General features: G+C 41.9%; 1 protein-coding gene across 2 annotated transcripts in view; it reads right to left on the bottom strand.

Annotated features, from left to right (window-relative positions):
• Window positions 1–6,177: 6,177 nt before the first annotated feature.
• Window positions 6,178–17,814, bottom strand: part of LOC111935422 (GDNF family receptor alpha-4-like) — a 12,437-nt gene continuing 800 nt past the window's right edge. For both annotated transcript variants that reach the window (XM_086851874.1, XM_086851873.1), the window contains exons 2-8: window positions 14,231–14,506; window positions 13,450–13,542; window positions 12,684–13,029; window positions 12,501–12,610; window positions 11,211–11,345; window positions 10,119–10,249; window positions 6,178–9,813 (exon numbers count right to left, since the gene is read on the bottom strand). In XM_086851874.1, coding sequence (XP_086708000.1) covers window positions 9,679–9,813; window positions 10,119–10,249; window positions 11,211–11,345; window positions 12,501–12,610; window positions 12,684–13,029; window positions 13,450–13,542; window positions 14,231–14,506 — 1,226 coding nt within the window. In that variant the 3' untranslated portion in view covers window positions 6,178–9,678. The remainder of the gene's footprint in view (window positions 9,814–10,118; window positions 10,250–11,210; window positions 11,346–12,500; window positions 12,611–12,683; window positions 13,030–13,449; window positions 13,543–14,230; window positions 14,507–17,814) is intronic.

The raw sequence follows: 17,814 nt of genomic DNA, 5'->3' as shown, positions 1-17,814 counted from the left end.
GGATTATGTCTTTTTTTCCTCCCTTTTAAGAACATGAAATATAAAATCCCCACAAAGCCTACTAGATTGCATCTCTATAATGGAGATGCAATATATGGGAATTTGTAGGGATGTTTTTGACAAAACTAGATTACTTTTTTATCACTATGAAAAGTTAGGATGAATCCCAGTAACAATAAGCACATATCAAAATACAACATTACAGCAATTCCTGCTAACTGCCTTGGTTCACGAAAGAAAAATACCTCTTTATGTAAGTTTGCTCCCAGTGGCACATGATTTGCTGCTTATCCTCATTCTATGGTGACATGATCTGGAATAATTTTTATGGCTCTTGAGGCCATCTCTTCCAAGGTTGCATATTGTCATTTGGTCAGATGACTAAAATCATTAAGTTAATAGTGATTTACACTACTACAGCATCCTCTCTGAATTATATTCCTTCATTTGCTGAAGGAAGACAGCTGTACATATATTCTCCTCTTGTCTGTTATCACTTAAAGCAAAGCAGGTTAGCTTCAATCACCATGGTGTTTCAGTGGGCTAGAAATGAATAGCCATTTGAAGGATACTCATGTTTTAAAATTGCTTAATATTTGTCTAAAGTCATCTTCCCACACTGCTGTTGAACTAAGGGAGATGGGTAAGAAGATTCTGTATTCAAAAGCAAAGAGGAGGCTTTTCATGCTGACTGAATCAATGTTTTCTGTATGACAGAAAACTGAACCTAAACCAAGTGCTTGTGTTGCTGCTTCATAAATTGCATTTCTTCTAGTACTTTCACTTCATAAAATATTGGTGTCCTGTCCTCCTTCAATCTCTTGGCCACTCCAAAGAAGCGAGCTGTGAGAGGTATGTTGGTACCATAGCTTGTATGATTAATTCAGTTCTACACATGCATCAAATCAGTAACTAGCAAAGAAGGGTCCAAGAAGGACTGAGTCTGAGAGTCTGGAGTTTTCAGTGAGTGACAGGTAGAGTAAGCAGGGATGGTTGGGCTGAATCCAGCCAGGTTATAAATGGAGAAGTCAGCACTGGTAGCATGTCACAAGAGTGGAAGCACAAGATTTATTCAAGGAATATTTAATTAAACTGGAAGGTAATGGAAGATACAGTGTATAGCTCTTCCATTACAGAAAGTACTAGATTGCTTAGATGATTTATTACTGGGGAGAAATAATGGCTTAATGTTTTTTCCAAGGCACAGAATGAAAGTGATATGACATTTTAAAGCTACACAGATTGCATTGATATAAACTTAGGAATTTTCACTGACTACTGTCCTTCTGTAGATCTACTTGTTTCTGATCTTGTTAGATAAAACATTTCAGGGAAAAGATTTAATTTTGTTTTGCAACATCCACTCTACAGTGCAGAAAATTTGCAGTGTAGCTGCTATAAGCTGACTTAAAAGATAAAATTCAACAGTAAAAATAACTTTCTGGTTAGGGGACCAAGACAGTGTTGCTGCAGAATGGGAAATGGATTCAATTTTTGTAATGAGAAGTGTATGCTGCAACATGTAATGTTGCCATTTCAAATCTCATACCAGTTACAGGAGTTCTCAGTTGAGAATTTTAGATTTGCTGCTTTCAATTTAGATTTAAACTCTCTGCAGAGGTGTTAAATACTAAGTAAAAACAGTCATTGTGGTATGATTGATGGGCTCTTGAGTAATGAAGCCTGAAATGGCAAAAAGGGGTGAATCTACTGTTACCAGTATTGGGTCTGCTGAGTTGTACAGGATGGAGCAGTTGTATGTAAAGATGCTTTTCAGCCACTCTTAAGGTAGCTGTGAAAATAATACTATTAATATATGTTGGAAAACCAGTGAGGTTTTAATAGAAGTAAATGTGCTTCTCTAGCCTGTGGGCTGCTGGTCCTATTTGAGAAGTCATCTACGTTAATCTGACATCTTGTTTAGCACTGATAACACTAGAGAGTCCAATTAAAATATTTCAAGAAGACATCCCCATACAAGACTACACAAGACTATACTGATTGTCCGCTAATGTGTATTGAATTTTAGCTAAATACAGCCCCGGGTGCCGTGCTGGGAAGCAGGAAAGCTTGCAATTCAAGCTCTTAATTCCTTTTATATTGATTTGGCTGCTAATCATATACCCTTCTACTCTAATTAACTGACATCTGCATTAGGCTGAAAAAGAGCCTCATGCTTGAAGCTGTCCGCTTGTTTGTGTTATGAAGTGTGTCCTTCTGTTAAATTTTGCCCAGATTCAGTCAGTCAGTCTGTGCAAAATAGACCATCAAAAGGATTGACTTTCCTTTTAAATACCTTGTAAAGCAAATTTATCTTTCTGCTGTTTCCATTTCTGTTTTTCCAGGGCTTGTGCTGCTGGGAGGCCTGTCCAGAGCAGGTTCACTGACTGGGTGCTTTTCTAACCTTTCCTTCCTATTAGCTCCTTTGACTGATTTGAGGCTGCCAAGAAAGGTGTAAATTGAGATAAAGATGGGCTATGAAGACCTGAGGATAATGGGTCATTTTGTATGGTTTAGGTTATGAAACAACTGAGATGTAAGTGACTTAAGCTAAGAACATTGATTGCTAGATTGGAATAGGAAATCTGCTTATGAAACCATGCTGCCAAAATTACAAGCCACGAATTCTCAGTTTTCAGTTTCTCAGGATATTTTGACGTCAACATATGAAAAAAATAAAATACATGGTTTTTTTACATCTGTTAATAAGTTAAAGACACTAGTTTGCAGAAGTTCATCATGAGCAGCTGTTTGGGTTCATTATGTGTGCTGTTGCCACATATGTATTTTCCCATTTTTCTTTAGGAGTCTCAGGAAAAATTATCTCAATTGAACATTGATTGTCTCACATTTTCACCTTTGTAGAAGCTTCAAACCCAGTTACAAGTGCTGCAGGAAACTGTTTTCTCTTGCTGTGGGGACTGGAGCATCTCTCTTATGACGTCTGAAGAGGAAAAGTTAAAACAGGGCATTAGATTCTGTCTTGGAAATACCTTACCACAGGCAGCTGGAATCTGAATCCAAAAGTTCACGCTTGAAAATCTGAGTTAAATACAGACTCGGGTGGATACCTGAGCAATACTGTGCTATCATGAGTAATAGCAGGACTCCTGGTGACGTCTGCTGAGATAAGTTAAAAATAAAAGAAAAATAGCCTAGTAAATCAATCAACTCAGCATCTTTTCCCTTTCATTACTGTTTTATTGTGTCTGATTTACCAGATAGAAGATGTAACTCAGTGACACTTGAGAAGATTGACCAAGGCCAGCCTTGGTCTCCTAGTGTTAACATTTCAATCTTGTAGGGGGACTATTATGTCCTACATAGTATGAATAAACCAGCTCAAATATTACTCCAAATATTTTAGTAAATTGCTTCATAACAAGACATAATCTTTCTCTCAGGGCCTTTCTGTGAGAAAACTGACATTTTCACTGTGGCTTGTGGTTCTGTATTAGTTCCATTTACATTGTGATCTGTATTTGCATATTAAAAATTAAGTGTTCAGTGCACAACAGCGCTTCTGTTGTGATACCACTGCAGCCCTTAGATGGGAGTAGAATAGCAATTGGTTGTGTAGTGTATCTGTGGAACTGGATTCTTTTTGCATTAATTTTTTTGCACAAGAATGGATTGAAATTGAGGAAAAAAGATGGGAAATCTATTAGCTGATTTCTGCTAGAACTTTCATAACAGGTGCACATACTCTTATTTGGAATGATGGGTGTGAAATCCAAAGAGCTTGTGTCTGAAAGAATTAGCTGCTGCATTTCTTCAGAAAGACTGAGCAATTCCTGTTTTGTAGCCCTGAAAACATAACGGAGCCCTGGGGATTATTGAAAAAACAAGCTTCTTAGAGCCACTAGCACTTAGCAAAATTGACTTCAGTTAATCAAAAGATACTTTAGGGAGAGGGGGAAAAAAAAAGGAAGAAGATGATGGTTTGGAAAGCTGGAGAACAGGTAACTGTGCACAGATGGTTAAAGAAATTTCAGTTTCTTGCAGTGAAGCTCAGTGACATATAATACCAGTATATAATGGGCAAACTTAAATTGAAGATAAAGTAATTTAAGTATTAGACTGGTGGGGAAAAAAAGCTGGAAGCAGGGAGAGTACAGCGGTACTTTACTCAGCCTGTGTGGACATAGAGCCATTGACCATAACTCTCTGGTTTCATCCATCCAGCCAATTCCTTATTCAACAATTTGTGCACCCTTCAAACCTTTATCTCTTCAATTTGGAGATAAGGATGTCATGTGACTTACTAATCAATTTTGATTCAGTCATATTATCATAGAACATTTCTCAGTCCTCTTAGAGTTATCTCTGTAAATAAATAATCTTCTCTTGTGTTCTCAGGCCCAGTAGCAATTCTTCTTGCAAAGTGCTTCTAAAGGGTCTAGTCCATACCTCTTAGCTCTTCAAGTATCTCATGGTGTGAACTCTGTGATTCTGGCCATGCAGTAAAGCAAAGGCAAAGATGATTTTCTCTCCATCAGAGTAAGTAATTTGAGCATTGCTTAATAAATTTTGTCATCTGATGGGGAGAGGAACATCTGATTCACATGCCTTACAGGAAAACAGGTGGGACCAATGGGAAGAAAGATGAGCCAAAAGTCACACAATTTTTTTGTGCAAGCTTAATGTCTGTTTGTTCTGCCCAAAGGTAAAGACGTAGTTATCAGACCCATTTATCAGGTACACCATTTTAGTATAAACTTGTTTAAAAAAGGGTACAGCCCCTTTGTCATCTTAATAGACAGTAACCCATTGATTCCAAGCAGGCCTTCATTTTCTAATTATTCAATACATAATGTCATTAAACGTCTTCGAGTGGACAAGATTGCTCTAAAAGCTTTAGTTCCAAAGCTCTAATATTAGGCTTTTGGCATTCATCCCTGCCTGTGAAAAGTAGTCCGTTTGTTTACCAGGAATTTAGATTCCCATTACTGGGGGAATTAGCAGTGAGATATTTGTCTGATTCAAGCACTTAACAATTGCTGATCATCTCCTCCGAGCTTGGGGATAATGGAGGTGATCAGCTGTAAATGGAAAGTATGTGGGGCTATTTTCATGGAGGCACTTGGAGAAAGTGCAGCATCCCCTGACCTCTGCTAACCCTGGGGTTTGCAAGAAACACAAACATCAAGTCACTTCCTGGAGGAGAGCTAATCACCTATCAGAAGAGCTTCCATTAGAGACTAACCAAGCTCAGCCTCAACTGACTCTGCCTCAAATGAAAAAACGTTCAGCCACAAAGTCCCTGGGGTAGAAGTGATTAGCCTCTGATTGTATTTACCAGGATCTGTTTCACTGGGGGAAGCAGCTGTGGAATAGCTGTGGGTTGTGATTCCACAGCAGTGCTGAACGATCCTGTGGAGCTCAGCAGAGCTGATTGGCTTCATTTCTTTGCTGTTGACCCAAAAGCTTTGTCTGGTTCATGGACACCTCAAAGATTACTTTGACAATTCTCCTTTTTATTCTTGTGTAAAGTTGCCTACCATTTTGGCAAATAGAGTGACATGATTTTTAGGATGTATTGAAAAAGATACTTTCATTCTTTATAGATGCTGAACCTGTATGCCTTTCCAATCAACTGAAAGTTCCGTTTTATTGTCAGCTGATTTTGAGAGGTGTACCAGGGATCTGTAGCCAGGAATCACTGTTTGAAACCAACGGTGCTTGAGTTTTTATCATCTGCAATAACATATTGTTCCCCCTTCCAAAAGAAAAACTGCAGCCACTTGATTCTTATTAAAACATAGGCATTTCTTGGAGGCAGTAGGAATGATGCAAAGACACTAATTTTGGACTTGCAAAATCAAGGTTTATCTCTGGCAGCATCTTGCTTATGACCTTGGGCAAGAAATGTAAATTGCTTCTCCCACATGTCACAAGAAACCAGTGTCTAACAGGTGGCTGAGCTCACAACTGGAGGACTACATGAATGCCCTTTGTAAATGCTACATTAGATCGTATTAAAAGTTCTAAGGCTCTATCAGAGTTCTAGAAGCCACATCTGAAGTACCTGACCATGAGTGATATCTGTAAAAGTTGTCAAGATTGCTTTGTAAGAGATTCTAAATTCTGTTCTTTACATTTCTGTTCCATAATGACCCCAGCAGTGGAGACAAGGAGTGTAGCTTGTATGAAATGCAAAGGAAGGCAGGAGACGTCTAGAGTTGCAAGATGAATTTTATTAGTCAGACCTCACATTATTTTACTCTTTAAAAAATAATCTACATTACAATAATTAGAAGGTTCCTTCCTTGTATATGCTTGCTGAATGCTCATTGTTAAGACTGTCTGGATGAGAATTTTTATTGGATAATTTTTTGTGTTATGTGGATTATCTTTTGTGAGACCACAGGTGCTCACAGGATGTTGTTTTCCACTTTCCAGGAAAATAAGCTGAGGGGGGCTTGTTAATTGCCCTGTCATATGGTTAGTAAGCTGTTCTGAATGGGTTTAGGAAATGTGCCAGTCTTGGAACATTGGTGGTGCTAACAGAACTGAATTGATAGTGACACTGGCATGACATTTCCAGTAGCTGTTAGGCTGTGCATGCATATATGCTATGTAGTTGGAAAACTATGATATTTGGAGATCAGGTGTTAGAAAAGTCTAAGTGAAAATGGGTTTGTACATACAACAGTGTGAGTACCTGTGAATAAAGGTGTAGTTAGAAGTGATTTTTGCTTGCAGGTATTGATGAACAAGCTGAGAGGCAGCTGTGTATATAAAGGTGCATGAAAAAGAGACACAGAGCACTTGGGAAACGACCAAACAAATTGACGTGTTTTGCTTCAATTTCAATCTAGAGCACAATTTGCCCAAGTGTCAAGAATTTTCCTGAACAAGTCAGGATATGACAGAAGACTGCAATTGCAATCAATAACCTTCTTAGTAGGGATTTAGTGCCCTAAACATGAACAAGAAAATGTTAATCCCTTTTTCTAGATCAATCTGTCTTACACCGCTAAATTTGGGAATGAGGAAAGATCACAATGCAGATGAGCGGAAGATCAATGCAGTACATTGTGTACCAGTGTGCGTGGTACAGATCACTCAGAAATCTACTCCATTATTCTCACAAATATTCCCTCTGTTGTGTGAAATAGTGGAAAGAAGAACACTTTCTTCTTCCCTGTCACTCTACATTAACTTCCAGAGATGATAGGTGATATTACATTACAGTCAAGGTTTTTGACACATTTCTAAATCCCATCGTATGGAGGAGGATAGTCTAATGTAGATACTATGTTAGGGTTACATGGGCTCTGTTTTTATTAACTAATGGTAGCAAACGTGGAAACAGTGCTGTCTCTTGCTCCAAATAGTCATATTTCCGTTGGTAATAAGAAATACAAGTATTGGTATTTATTAAGACATATTTGTTCCTACTGCATGTAAATAATACATTGCTTCTCTGTGTGACAAGGAGATGATGCTGCTGCATGCATGATTTCTTTGCTCTACCTGCATAGGAAATAAACAGAGGTCTGGAATTGGAAATGTAAATATTACCACTGCAGAGGATAATAACTTTGATACACAGTATGATGCCTGTAATAAGGTGTCTGTCAGTGACTGGGAACCACAGCATACTACCTAGCCAGTGTTCCCCAGGCAGTAGATAAAACACAGGATAAAAATAAATACTCGGCTATTCTGCCTCTGTTCAGGCTTGTAATCTTGTTTGGATGTGTATAGTATTGTGCAGATCTGTTGCCTATCAGGATGAGCAATGGGCACTACATGTGTGCGTGGAGGAGCTGTTTTGAGCTGAGTTTCTGACTATTTGAAAATGCAGGCTGGCTGATGAGGCAACTCTTGTACACAATTGATTTCAGACTGTTAACCTATGCTCAGGAATCAATATTCACTTAACACTACGTTTTAACAGACAAATGCAGTACAAACTAACAGCAATTACACAGCGCACACATTTACATTCAGAATAAACAGGTCATGAAATAGTGCTTGGCCGAGGAGGAAGACGAGGCAGGTGGCTGGAAGGGGACAATGGTAACTTGAATATGTGGACAGGTAGAAGGAGATTGTTGCAACTGAATATCCCAGGGTTTTGTGGTCAATGCACCTTCAATGAGCCAAATGCACTCTCTACAGAGAACGTTTGTCCTGAAGCCAGCAAGATCATCTTTTGCTAGATAAGCCTAAATCTACTGAAGTTGAGCACCATTCATCTTGGACAACAAAGCCCAAGTGTGTTGCTAGCTGCTATAATGGATTATGTATATGTTGAAGGGACAAAACAGAACAGAGCATAAATTCTAGTGTAGTGTTCTTGATCTGGACAGGTATTTTTCATATATTTAAAAGAAGGGATTTGAAAAGGGAGCTGAAAGTAATTCAGAGGTGGTGTTTCTCAGGGACTTCACATGTATGTTTATTGAGCATTATTTGCAACCCACCCTGAAGCACAGGCTTCTGGTCTTTAGGATGATATGGTCTACTCTATGCCTTCATAGGCTTGAGAAGTGGACACCAGCAAAACTCATTAAATGCAGCAAGTCCAAGTGCAAGGTGCCACACCTGGTTTGGGACAACTCCCAGTACCAGTACAGAGTGGGGGAGTGAATGGATTGAGAGCAGGCCTGCAGGAAAGGACTTGGATACATGGAAGATATAGATGGAAAACTAGACATGAGACAGTAAAATACACTTGCAGCCCAGAAAGCCGTCCTGCAGTCTGGGCTACATAAAAAGAAGAAGCATGGCCAGCAGGCTGAGAGGTGATTCTTCCCCTCTACCCCACCCCACCTCCGCACCCAGAGTTCAGCATTCAACTCTGGGGTGCCCAGTACATGACAGACATGGACCTGTTCAAGCAGGTTCAGATGAGGCCATGAAAATTAGGAGAGGGCTGCAACTCCTCTCCTATGAAGAAAGGCTGACACCATTGATGCAGTTTGGCCTGGAGAAGAGAAGGCTCTGTGGAGACCTTGCTGTGGCTTTTCAATACATCAGGGGGGATGATAAGCACAGAGAGAGACTTTTTACCAGGGCCTCTAGGGACAGGATATGGAGCAATGGTTTTAAACTGAAAGACAGTGTGTTTAGATTGAATATTAGGAAAAAATCACTCCCTGTGAGGGTGGTGAGGCACTGGCACAGATTGTCCAGAGAAGCTGTGCTTGCCCCATTCCTTCAAGTGTTCAAGGCCAGGTTGAATGGGGTTTGTAGCAACCTGGTCTAGTGGAAGGTGGTCCCTGCCCACGCATGGGATGTTGTAGCTAAATGATTTTCTAAGTTCCCTTCAAACCCAAACCATGCAATGATTGCCTGAGGAGGAGCTCTAGACGGTGGGGTGGTTGAAGACATTGTCAGGTCATCACTAGAGTCAGAAACCAAACCCTGCACAAGATCTGAAAGAAATCAGACCTTTGATTGAACCTATTAAGTTGGAACATTAGCCTGTTATTCAAAATATGCGCACAGAAGAAGCAGAACCGTACCTGCAGAGCTCAGTGCAAATTGACAGGGGGAAAGCAGGGTGCAAATATGTGGCAGGTTTCCAGTGACTGCCATTCTGGGTTAAGGCCATTCTTCTTGTCTGAAAGCTTTCTGTTTCCCAAAGGTAAATTTGTACTGGGACATGCCTGGATATGGAACAATATTAATAATATTGGAAGAAAATATTCCATTTATGCCACATTAATGTGGGCTCAGCAACAGGGGCAGGAACAGAGCCAGAGAAGGCCAGGAAGTAGCAGTTCCAGAATAGACAGAGGAGGCCATAGGCATACTGCCCTGTTTGGGGCTGTCTTGCTGTGTCTTCCCTTCAGCCACCTAGGAAATAAAAAGGAGGGATGAATCCCAGTTAGACACATTTTGCTCAAACTTCTGGCTGCGGAACCTCTAGTTCTGAGCACTAATGTGTGACTGTTGAAACTCCTGTGGCCAGACATAAAGCCTTCTATTTCTGCTTATCTGTGGAAGGAGTAACTTACGGTAGAGTAGTCCATGTTCTGCATGCACGTGGCATCCATTGGTTTGATATCAAAAGCCACATATTTCCAGATCCAAGGTTTTTCAACTACTGTCTCTAGGCTACTTGACCCACTGCTTCGTGAAGGCAACAAAGCATTGCGTACCTGGGACATTGCTGAAGAGAGAGATGTGCTGGCACTGTCTCCTTGGAAGCTTAGGGAAGATGAATAAAGTAAGTCTTCCTGTCTTTCTAGAGCTGTCTGCTTCAAGTGCATTTGAGACCAAATGGTACTTTCTGCAAACAGAAGTAAAGTAAGAGTCTTACAGTGCTTTTCTTGTGCACACCTTGGAGTTTAGTGAACAGAAGTCTAGGGAAGCTACTTTAGGAAAGGCTCTCACAGGCTGTTTGGCCTTGATTTTGAAAATACTTATTCTGTTTCATAAATGGCCTGTCAGTTTGTGGGTTTATTTGTGAGATAGAGCAGACTGCAAAAACAGTTTGAACTGTACTTGAAGACCTTTGGGTTCCTCTGTGATTTTCCCAACTCTATATTTTGTAAGGGGCAGGTTTGTAGTATCTCAGATGAGATGATTAAATTGTAGATGTGTCTATAGTGCTGGGTGTAAGGCTTTTATATACTGCAGGAGGTAGGTTTAAATATTAATTACTTATGTAATTATGCTGTTTTCTTTTATATCCTGTTAAAGCTTTTACAAATATAAAATATTTAAATCTCATTAAGGTATGTTGCTAAAATGCTAGGGGGATAAAAGAAATACAGAGTTAGGATTACACAGTTGCGTGTAACAGAATTTTTGCAACTGCTATACTGAATCTAGCAACAGGCTGCATCAGGAGCTACTTATCTTGACTGAGGGCCGGGGATGAATACAGATACAGAGGATGAGGGGGGGAATCCTGACCCCATAATCCTGGTGCACAGATGTGGTTACTCAGCAACCTATGGATACAGCATGTCTGACCTCGCCTTGGTGATGTTTTTGCAGTCCCCTTCATTTGAATGATGTTTGGAAATAGCTTCAAGTGTGTTTGAGATGAACAGAGATGTTGCCAAAAGATACAGAAACAGTACTTAGAGCAGATCCTGTCTGGTCCCATAGGTTGCAGAGGAGATCACAGAGACATTGCAGAAGATAGAACTATACACAAGAGCACTGCAACACAGGATCTTGAAACCGCAGGATTTAAATTGCTCTCTGCTGAGATGTTTCTCTGTGATGTGACTGATGCTTACCAAGGCATTTGTTGCTCTCAAACATGCTGAGTAGCTGGTCACACTTCTCCTTCTGGTTGCCGCTGTTCTCACATGTACACCACAAGGAGACCGCCACACTGGAGTTACTGACATAGTTGGGTGTCATGGGTGTGCCTGTCCCAAACCCCCAGATGAAAGAAGCATTATGAATCATGTTGTACTAAAGGAAATACTGCCCTGGAGGCAGAAGCCTTCTACTGCGATAAGCATGTTACCCAGGCGAGGCCAGGAGTGTCAGCTAGGTTGCCCAGGCTTGATGAACCTAACTGAAGTCTGCTGAGCTGTGAGAAAGTGTTGAGATTACTACTCCTGACTCAGGCACTCAGTGAGATGTATTGAGAACTGAAGTTGGCTCAAGTATTAAATTGTGATGTGTACACAGCAGAAGCAATGGTGAGAACTGTATCTGCAGAGCTCAGTGCAAACTGATGGGGGGAAAGCAATTTAATGGTGCAAGCATTAAATTGTGAAGGATTTTTATTTTAGAATGTGAAGGACTTGTGTGGACTCAGCTGTGGTACTGATATATAGCAGCAAAAGGTAATCTTGCTTCTTGCATAGCTGGCAACGCTGTGTAGCCAGGTGCCTTTTGACAAACAAATGCTGCACACCTGTAGTGTTAGTCAGGCGGTGTTCATGTAGCAATAAACCAGCAGAGCCATCTGGAAAAATGGAAGGTACAGTCTAGATTTACAGCTTCTGAGGTACTTCTACTCTTTACATCCTCTTTTGAGCCACTCTGAAAATGTTTTAGTAAGTTGGTAGATAGAAAATAACTAAAACCAAAGGTGACCTTCCTTCTAACAGCTGGTAGTCCTATGTTCTGGCTGTGAGAACATAGTGCACACAAAACTAAGTCATCAGGAGTCTAAAAGTCAGGCAATGATGGAATGCTGTGTTTAATCACTGATGATGGCATGTAACTCCAGCATTAGGAATGACAATGACAGTTCACACAAACCCACAGAGTGCTGTTGATGAGGCACTTAGAGTGCTTTGCACTAGCTGATGATGCAAAGAGGATTCCAGAAATCTCAGGCAATGATGGGGCAAAGTACAGCAAAAAAAGCCATGGAAGCACTCTCTTTGGACTGCATTTACTTCCAAGGCAAAGGAGAGCACTAGCATCAATTAGTAAGGCATATTCACTGGTATACTGAGCACTACCTCCTGAAGGAGACCAGGACCGTCCTTCACAGCATCAAAGAGTGCCTTCAAGTTTGTGGCCTGAAAGCATCCACTCTGTATGTTCCTGGGGACATCACTTACCAATCATGCCCATGTAAGCCTGCAGGCATGCAGCATGGTTGTGCACAGAGCAGCCATCCGGAGACACATCTACAGGTTGACAATTTTGTTGGAAGTCAGCTAGTCGGGATCTGTAGGAAGGAAAATGAGACCATCAGTGTTGATGCTGCTCTATTGGATAATATCCTCTGCTACCTCACCTACTTGCAGATATGGTCTTCTAAGCAGGAGTCCAGAAGCCAGAGGCAATTTGGTTTAGTGTTATACTGGAAGGAACAATCAGGAACAATAGTTTTACGACGTCTTTCTCCACAAAATTCATCTTGACATGGACAGAACAGAATCCTTTTGGTGAAATCCTCAGGAACTTTTTCAAAGAAATTCCTTAGCCCTCTGTGGCACTTGCGCCGGTCACACACATCCTCACTTCCTGCTCCCTTGGTGCAGATGGAGGCATAGTCTGTGCGCAGTCGAAAACACTTCTTGCTCAAATTACAGACATGTGTTGCTCTCAGACATGGATTTGTTGCATCTCCTGCTAACTGTGAACCTATAAAGCCAAAAAAACCCACAAAAACCATGAAGCAAGTCTCCAGAAGAGATTCTGTATGGAAGCAGGAGTACTTCTTTCTTGATGGTCAGATTTGGAAAATTAAAAAGAACAAAAACCGGTCCTTCTATGTGCCTGCAGTATGACACTGTAATTACACTAGTTACAAAAGAGTATTTTTTTATTTGTTCATAGTAGGGTGCTTGTTTCAGAAAATGGATCATGGGTTATTACTGGTTTCACGGGCCTGTGTCTGTGACTATATTTACACTTGGTAGGAGTGAAAAATTTAGGCAAGTAGCCAGAGCAGGCATTCCTCTGATTAAAGGGGCCATTACCCCAAATTGTTCTTAATAATCTTCAACCCATGAAAAGATAAGAGAGGGCAGCATTATATCATGTAACCATTACAATTCTTACCTGATACCAGAGCTGCCAATTTATTATAATCTGTCTTCCAGCGTTCTTCATTTGCTGGATTCTCATAGGGAGAGGTCTCCAAATTGAAATAACCTAGGCAAGATACAAGATAATTAATGCGGTGGGAGATGGGAGAAATGCTCTGTGACCAGCTTTATTTATTTGTTTGTTTGTTCTTAAATGGATATTTTTTTCTTATTTATGTCTGGTTCTTTTCTCAGGCTGGAGTTCAGAAATGCTCTGTTTCACTCAAAGCCAAATGCCAAGAATGGTTCTTTTGGAAATGAGAAGCTATTACTGTGTAAAACCCTCATTACATTTTGTCCAGCTTGAAACTGGTCTGTGTTGTCATTTGGATTTTTCAGCTTCAGTAAGTGTGAGGAGCTGAGCAGCATAGGCAGGCTCTAGTGGGAGGTCAAGGAGAAGCATCCCACAAAAGAAAGCAGCAGAACACTTAGGGATGCCATGGCAATAAGTGTCATAATCGCATGCATTTTCAGTGATGGACAGACAGGACCATTTTGAGGTATTTTTCACAGCACTAAATCTAACTATCTCAGTGTAGCTGTCTTTGCCTCTTGGGGTTGCTGGTGTATTTGAAGGACAGGTCCCATACCAGATTAGTTTTCTCTGCTTATCAAACAGAGCAGTAATGAATTCTCTCTCCTAGAAGATACGGTTCCCTACAGTGCTGGAAAGTGGACTTTCATGGTTGTTTTCAGCTAGAGGGTTGGAGGTAAGCCTTACTAGTAACTTGTAAATTTTTATTACTTCATCTCACCATCTGTCATGCTGGAGTGAACAGTCCAGAAAATGCGTAAGCAGTGCTCCTGTCTCTTCATGCGCCGGTGACACTTGCAGTGCAGCAAAGAGCTGTTCCCAAGGTCAAGCTCTGCATTCAGACATCTGACCCTGCTGTCATGATCCAGTGAAAGGAGGCGAGTCTTGGCCAGGGCACAGTTTTCCAGAATCCTGTATGTGGCATTGCAGGTGGAGTCTGAGAGGCACAGCTGCTCTGCCATGACACAGTCACTGCTGGGCAGAGTCATGAGGTCTCCTGATCAAGTAGAGAAAAGACTGTTAGGATGCCAGTCAAGATGAATGCCACACAAGCTCCTTGTCATTGTTCTGCAGGGATGCTGTCTTCAACAAGGACCCCTTGCAAGAAACAGAACTTGTGGGGATCTTTCACATGGAGTAGTTAAGGAGCAAGAGCTGTTTCCATTTAGAAAAAAAAAAGGAGAGTATAAATGAAAAAGGGAACAAAAGATTAAATAAAAGGCTCCAAAATAATTTTGTTCAGCTTGGCCAGGATCAGGGATTGCTCTGTATTTTAGGGACTAGTAAATCCCTGTGAAACCTTGGGGTTGCTGAGGCCTGCTTGAAGAAGTTCTTCTATCTGGGCACTGAAAACCACAGTGCAGTAAGTACATAGTAACACCATATTGTGTACTGTGAGTCAGTGCTGCTGCAGTTACTAAAGTATATGCTGGTCATTAGGAGATGTACTGAGAAAATCATTTATAGGGTATAAAAACAACCACTTGAATGAGCCTGAAGACTTAAGAATGTGTATTCTTTGCATAATAAAACGAATTCTTAACAAAGGATGTCAGTGGCTTCATACAGAAGGGCTTGATATGCAGTCAATTAAAGGACGTAGAACCCAGTCCCTAAAATCCCTGCCAAAAATGCAGATGAAGGCTTGGCGCATAAGAACCTCATGAAGTTCAACAAGTCCAAGTACAGGTGCTGCACCTGGGTCAGGCCATTCCCAGACCCAAGTCCAGACTGGGAGATGAACCAATTCAGAGCAGCCCTCCAAAGAAGGCCTTGGGGGTTCTCAGAGGTGAGCTGGTCATGTGCACTTGCAGCCCAAAAAGTATGTCCTGAGCTGCATCAAGATCATCATGACCAGCAGATCAAGGGAGTAGGTTCTTGTCTCGTGCGACCCCACCTGCAGTGCTGCATCCAGCCCAGGGGCCCTCAGCACAGGAAGGTCATTAACCTGTTAGCATGGGTCCAGAGGAGGCTCCGAGGGCTGAAGCACCTCCCGCTCTGAGACAGGTTGAGAGAGCTGGTGTTATTCAGCCTGGAGAAGGTTCCAGGGAGACCTCCAATGGGCCCCCTTCCAGTACTTAAAGGGGACTTATAAAAAGGGAGAGATAGCAACTTGTTATATAGGCAGACAGTGATAGGACAAGGGGGAACAGTTTTAAAATAAAACGGCAAGATTTAGATTAGCTGTTAGGAAGGAGTTCTTTACTTAAAGGGTGATAAGGGCCTGGCACAGGTTGCCCAGAGTAGCTATGGCTGCCGCATCCCTGGAAGTGCCCAAGGCCAGGTTGGATGGGACCTGGGGCAACCTGGTCTAGTGGAGGGTGTCCCTGTCCATGGCAGAGGGCTTAGGTCAAGATGATCTTTAAGGTCCCTTCCTGTCCAAGTCCTTCTATAATTTTATGATTATGTTGTCATGGGTAGGTGAATTCAGTCTGTAATCTTTCTTCATTTCTGCTGTATATGAACATATGTTTACAGTACAAGTACAATGAAGCCTTGAAACAAGACAGTTTCCTAGTAAGATTTATATATAGCCTGGTATGTTTCTTCCCTTCAGGTCAATATTCTTTGCCTGGCTTTAGGAAATGACTGTGCTGAGCCTTACATCTACCTTAGTGTTCTTTGGGTACATCATCTTACCTATCATTCTCTTCTTCAGCAGGTGCAGTAGTACTATTTCAATCTGCCATCACTATAAATTAGGGGGAAATCTTGGTACTCATATTTCCCAGTCTACCATCTTCCCCCTGTAATTTGTTCTCTCACTTCATTTCTGCAAGCTTCATCAGTTTATTTGCTGTAAGCAGTAGAATGCATAATTCCATGCCAGCCTGCTTCTTGAAGTTTCTACTTTTCCTACAGCCCAGTAATATTATCTAGGTACCTCTGTCTCATTTGTACAACTTTCTTTGTTCTTCTAGCAACTTACTGTACTCTGTAGTTCACCTGGCTCTTACATAGAGACTTGATGACTTTTCAAACTCCTCTCATCAGGAATGCTTTGTATGCAGCAAAGTGGGTTCAGGTGAAGCTGCTCTAAACCTCAACTTTAAAATAGTCCTTCTCTATAGACATCATTTACTAGCTGTGCATTGTTGAAAGCCCTGAAGTTTGGCAAGTTATTTCATTTTTTTTTTAAATCTTGACTTAGTAGTTCAGTAACAGCATGAAAGAATGAGAAAGCTAATTCTTTTTTAGATCTGTGGTTTAGACATAGGTTTAGGTTGCAGAACATCTTAAAGATGTATGTATATGGGAATCCCATCTGTAGTTTACAAAAAAAGTAATAACCAATTAACACATTATGATTATTTACGCCTTAGAAAAAAATGGATAGGTAATACAATACACCTTTATTCTCCCCTTTCCAATGTCCTGTCATAGAGATGTCTATCTTGTTGTCCCTAGTGCACCACGCTATTTAAAGAGACAATAGTTACAGAAGGGAAGCCCTTCCTTTATTAAACACAGTTACCAGAAAAGCATTGGCTTTTGGACATGGCAAATTATGGGAAATCTTTTGCAATCGTGGGGCTTCCAGTTGCTACTGTGGTCTAAGTGGAGCAGCCTGTCTTTTAGCAGTCAAAAAGCTGCAACTTTTTCTGAGTGCAAAGCACCCCAAGACAGAAACTAGCAATGTTTCAGAGCAGTTTCTAATTTCCTTATTCCTAGTCACATCAGCCCTGAAGACTGGAAAAAGGAATAATTTCAATCCTCAGCTCTTGTGATCTGGCAGTAGTAGAACAATCAGCTGCATCTCTGCAGGAGTTCCTTGGATTGGTCTTGGCAAACCGAGCCTAGTCTCGGAAAACTACGGGCCTTAAGCATTCCAGAGGGCGAACGCAGGGGGATAGGTATCAAAAACTGCTCTGGGCGAAGCCAGCGAGAGCGCGGCGCAGCCAGGATCGGCTCAGATGAATGAATCCCCGCGTTGTGCCCGTCCGGGAGCGTTCAGTGATCGGCTCCCGGCATCTCCTCTCGACTCGCCTCCAGGGTAGACGGTCCCCTCCCCAGAGCGTCCCTCCAGTTTGGCCACAACCACACCGGAGGTTCCCCGTTCGGGCCAAAGCAGCAGCCGCCTTTCCCTGTTTAAATCGCGAATTCCTACCCGCCGCCTGTGCCCGGGACAGCTGGAGCCGGCGGCCGGGAGAGCCGGGCAGCGGCTGGGAACGCCGCGCTCGGGACGCGCTCCGCGTCCGCCTGGCTCCGGGGGGAGCAGCGGTCAACCCCAGCGACCGCGACCCGGCGCCCCCCCTGCAAGCCGCGGCCGCCCCGCGGTGGGACCGGGGTGCGGGCGATGCCGCG

The sequence above is a fragment of the Cyanistes caeruleus genome, chromosome 15 (genome assembly GCF_971803275.1).
Source record: "Cyanistes caeruleus chromosome 15, bCyaCae1.hap1.1, whole genome shotgun sequence".
NCBI lineage: Eukaryota > Metazoa > Chordata > Aves > Passeriformes > Paridae > Cyanistes > Cyanistes caeruleus.
The sequence above is the reverse complement of the archived record's forward strand: the minus strand, read 5'-3'. Positions and strand labels throughout refer to the sequence as shown.